This window comes from Penaeus vannamei, chromosome 12 (genome assembly GCF_042767895.1).
Source record: "Penaeus vannamei isolate JL-2024 chromosome 12, ASM4276789v1, whole genome shotgun sequence".
Taxonomy (NCBI): domain Eukaryota; kingdom Metazoa; phylum Arthropoda; class Malacostraca; order Decapoda; family Penaeidae; genus Penaeus; species Penaeus vannamei.
Genome location: NC_091560.1, coordinates 11,226,222 through 11,231,221, shown reverse-complemented (window position 1 = coordinate 11,231,221; position 5,000 = coordinate 11,226,222). Strand labels below are relative to the sequence as shown.

At 35.3% G+C, this 5,000-nt stretch overlaps 1 protein-coding gene across 5 annotated transcripts in view; it reads left to right on the top strand.

The window, feature by feature from the left end:
- Positions 1-121: 121 nt before the first annotated feature.
- Positions 122-5,000, top strand: part of LOC113808992 (E3 ubiquitin-protein ligase Mdm2) — a 32,345-nt gene continuing 27,466 nt past the window's right edge. Inside the window, exon 1 of one of the 5 annotated variants that reach the window (XM_070127876.1) lies at positions 122-302. Coding sequence is in view for 1 of the 5 variants with exons in the window: in XM_070127875.1 (XP_069983976.1) it covers positions 418-448 (31 nt within the window). In the remaining 4 variants the exon portion in view is untranslated. Of the gene's footprint in view, positions 449-5,000 lie in introns of all 5 variants that reach the window. The other 4 variants (XM_070127877.1, XM_070127875.1, XM_070127880.1 and 1 more) reach the window with 4 other exon arrangements.

The following is a 5,000-nucleotide window of genomic DNA, read 5'->3' as shown; positions in this document are numbered from 1 at the left end:
ACTTGACGACCGCTTTGCATAAAATGAACAATCTTCTATATTAATATTCAATCTGAAAATACAATATATTATTACAAACCACACGAAAACTTGCGAATATGTGCTTGAATGAAAACGCGATGTTGGCAAGCCTGGTGGCGTACACTACACACGTTGAAGCAAGAAGAGCGTTGTCGCCGCCTTCAGCACTTGTTCCAACCCGTAGCGAGACTCATACGATCACCAGTTCCACCGTGTGCCCTTGCAGAGATTGGCACACGATGTGGCTACCACTACCGAGGTATAATTGAAGAGTAGAAGAGGTAAGCGACCGTCAGTTGAGAGAAACAACAGAAGGAGGAGGAGGATATACAGTGTGAATCTCCCGAGTGTGGAAAATAGTTTCCTTATTAAGTGTGTCTGGAGGATGTGCCTGTGATGGGGATACAGTGCCTTGAGAGTATTAGGGGTAAGGAATTTGATTTTTTTTTACCTTTTGTCTGATTTGTTCGAAACTTTATTTCAGACCGTTTGTTATTACCAACAGATGAAATATACACACCCTTGCTAGGGGCAGATAAAGAGATAAGTCAATTTTTAGGACTATTAACTGACGTTCAAGGCAATTAGTATGTGTCAAAATATACAAAATATAATGTCCTTGTGTTAGTTTGCATTCTGTTACATCTGTTGGTATACAGTAGTTATTATTCACAAGACTGAGAAAAGAAATTTAACAGTGAACTTCACATGTTTGCATACCCACCCACACAATTTAAACATTTAAGGGTTCTGAATCATGATTCCCAGAGTTCAAAATATTGATGTGATACACATCTATGTAAAAGAAAGATGTGACTGGCAGATAGATAGGGAGTCTCAAGGCAAACTAGATAGAATAAATAGGCAAATCAGTATTTTTACTATCTAACAAGGTCGTTGATGTTTTCATTAAACTTTCATCTTGATATATATTATCCTGTTTGGGAAATTTAACTGTCAAGCAGATAGTTCCACATCAGTTGTATGGCTTTTAAGATCCCATATTTGAATAATTTTGAATAGGTTGATCCATATTGTACTTGAAAGAAAAAGTTAAAGTTACCAAGAGACATGGAAGATGAGCACTGCCATTTTTATAGAGTATAAGAAGTAGAGTTATAAATAACACAGGTACAGTTGCAGTGGCCTCACATTTACCACTAAATGATAAAAATAAATAACGTAAGTCCTAGGCAGTTGGGTTTGGTCTGGGAACTGTCAATCAGGTGAGGTCTGGAGCTCACAGGCTAGGAATGTTTTTGGTTCATACAGCAATGATGGTGGATTACCATCAGTGTCCCCAGAGTTGTAGACTGGTGCAACAATGACATATTCTCAGAGGGGTGTGGTCACTTTGTAAATAATTACCAAAATAGGATGTTCCAGATCTTGAGAGCCTGGAAAACTTAACTTCCCTTGAAATATCAATCTTGACCCCCTTCCCCCCAAGACCTTAATGAAGATGTTCATTTGCAGATGTGTTCTACATAGTCAGCTTGGGTACTCCCATCCATCTGTTAGACAAGAAGTCATGGGAATATTTATAGATATGCATTATATTATTTTTGGCTTATAGTGTTGTAAGGATATCACTTTCTTTCTCTTCACCCTCATTTTTATTGCATGATTGTTGTTGATAATAAGATGATTGACCTTCAGTTCTTGAGTTATAGCCCAAAATTGGGTTGGGTTTTTTACTTGTTTTATTTATTTATTAACTAATCCAATAGACATTTAGATCTCATAAAAATATTTAAAAAATACCAATATTTTGAACTGAAAAGTTGGGTCAATTCCTCTTACTCAATATGTACTTTACTCATTTTTGATAGATGAAGATGGGAGTGGTCTCATTTTATTCAGAAAGACAGGTATGGTGTGATTTTTTGTAGTTTTTATGATTATGGATTAATTGAAAATTGTGCATTTCTAAAAAGAAATTTCTCACTCCTTCACTTTGCAAAAATAGAAGGAATAGACGTGTCCAGAGTGGTGGCTTTCTGATTGTTTTTAGGCCAGTCCCATCTTCACTGGTCTTTTATTATGACTTCAGCAAGAGCAGGAAGGGTTTTCTTTCTTTGGGGGGATCCTCCTGCTTCAGTGGGGATTTGAAAAGAAACCAATATATTCTAATGCATGTGTCAATCTAGATATTTTCATGAAAAAAAAAACAAAAAAAACTGAAGAATGCTGATGCACTCTTTATTTTGCATTAGGTTTTTAATTATTTTGATATATTTAGATTTCAGGACCAAAGGGACAACATTAAGATTTATATAGTTTTCCCCCCTTTAATCTGGAGTAAGTGTAACTTGACATAGTTCATTTATATGGACATGGTTCGACAAACAGTACAGAAACAAACCAAATAGATTATGAATTCTTGTTTTAAGGTATCTGAAAAGTTAATATAGGAATTTAAGAATTATTTCTTCCTTGGGATTTGAAGGCTTTACTGTAGATTATTCCATTGACTTGGATGTTGTGTCTGATTCACAAAGTATAGAAGCAGGGAATTCCAAATTCTCAATTAAGTATGTTTTTGTAGGACCATTACTTTGCAGTTAGGACAAGAGTTTTACAAAACTTTTATTTGAAATGCAGAATTAGCTCTGGGAGGGTAGTATATGATTGGATAGGCCTGGAATTTCAACATATGAGCATTTGGGCAGCTGGGCCTGGCTCAGGTTCTGATACTACCCTGGATCAAACACCATCAGGCGTGGAAGGAGGATTGTAATACATTTTGAAAATATAGCATGATAAGCAGGTTATAAAGAAAGAAAAAAAATAAGGAAAAGGATATATATATATACATATCTATAAAAATGGAAGTGCATTGTGCATGATGCTTTTGTCTGATTTCACCAATCAGCAGTGGGTGTTCTTTGGGATAGATCATGGATATTAATATATCTTGGCCTGTTTAAAAATTGATTAACTGAAACCCAATGGGGATTACATGAAAAATTCTATTATGGCCAGAAAACAAGGATTTGAATAAATATCTGTCATAGGGTATCCATGAAATAGACCTTTTATCTACTTATTGGTGAAACATATATTCTTGCTTTAACAAATTGAGCCTAATTGCTGGGTGGCAAAGATGTATGCCACATGCAATCAGCCTGCTTCAACTTGTGTGGCCCAAACAGTTGTTAGCTTGTTTGGCTCTGATTGCAACTATTCCGAAGCTACGGCATCACAAATGAAGTGGTAAAGCTTTGTTTTGGCCTCAGCCATGGAAAAATCATGTATCCCATATCCTAAAGCACACAGAGGGAGAGAGATGGGTATTTTTTAGCTGTAGGCTGATGGTCTGCACACCCTAGCATGTGGCTCATTTTGGGACAGGAAAAAAATATCACCACAGTGTTAAGCACAAGAAATGCAGCATGATATAGACAAATGTCATTGAGATTGGGGTTTTTGCACACTTCCAAATCAAAGAAAGTCAGAACTGCAATTATTCATGAATATTATAATGACAATGAAAATGCCCAAAACAAGACAAATAAGTAAATAAACACATTCAAGGAAACAGGTGAAATAGATAGGGGTGAATGTCATTAGATTGTATTGTTTATGGAATTTTGTTAATTAAGTTGAGGATAGCATAAAGCATTTTTGAGAAAGTTATCATTTTAATTCAAAAGAAAATAAAAAATCCATAAAATCCTGGTCAAAATCTCAATAGAAATAACATTTCTATATAAAGGATGTAGGAAATAACATTTCTATATAAAGGATGTAGGAAATAACATTTCTATATAAAGGATGTAGGAGTACACTCAACTTTTTACATGCCAAGTATTAGGCAATAGAAATTGACTTAAAAAGGTTAACAAATAAATTGGTTAATTATTGCTATCAGCATTTTAATTAATTATTGATGGTATGTATCCATTCTTGCTATAATGAACTGAGCCAGATTGCCAGGTAGTAAGAATACATGCCATGTGCAGTCAACCCACTCCAAGTTGTTCTCTTGTCTGGCCTTGGTTGTGACCATTTAGGAGCCTCAGTCAATGAAAAATTGATTATGTCACAACTAAACAGGCATGGAGCTGGGATAACACTTGCCCATATGCCTAATTTTTCTCTTGAGTGGCTGGCTGCATGTGCACTAGCCTGTGGCTCAGTTCAGTGCAAGAAAATCCTGTTACAGGATAAAGACAGAAATACTTCAGGTGTAGGTCACAATATATGAAAAATAATTCCAACTTGTAAGTATAGTAAATTTACTTAAAGGTGTAAAGTGAACCCATTATGATTATGTCGTTTATTGACAGATGTTATAAGTTCACTTTGTTAGTTCATGACAGATACAGCTTTGATTTTTTATTTTATAAAGTCACTCAATTTTTATGATTATTGATTTATAGATATGCATTATAGAGCTTGAGTCATTGAGAAAAATCTATATTCATGAGATATTTATCCTCAGGGCAATATGTAGTTGAATACAAAAGGTGCCTGAATATAGCTTGAAAAAAATTGTGCATGACAGATGTCACTCGTCACAGTACAAGTGAATGTACTTAATGTGTCAATGCAGAAGAAAAATACTCAGAGAAAGCTTGTTTTAAACCGTGAGATGAAAGAATACAAGCTAACAAGCCATGGATTAACCCATTGGTTGGAGAGATCTCATGCTATGGTTGCACTGAACTAAAATACAGATGGCATCACATAACCTAGCCTGCACCACCAGTTTGGATGGAGGAGCTTTCCCTCTCAGATAGTGGTATCATTTGTTTTGCGTCACGATTAGATACAGGCGCATAAAGTGATGGGAACCATTAACCCTTTATCGGGCAAGTGACCATATATGATCACTTAAATACATGTATATATATATGAGGTTTTTATAATGTGTGCCTGGTAAAGGGTTATTTTTTTTCAAACATGTACTTAAAAATACCAGAATAGAATGATACTTACCAAAAGTGGTGATTAAAAGGCAGGTTGCAAATGGG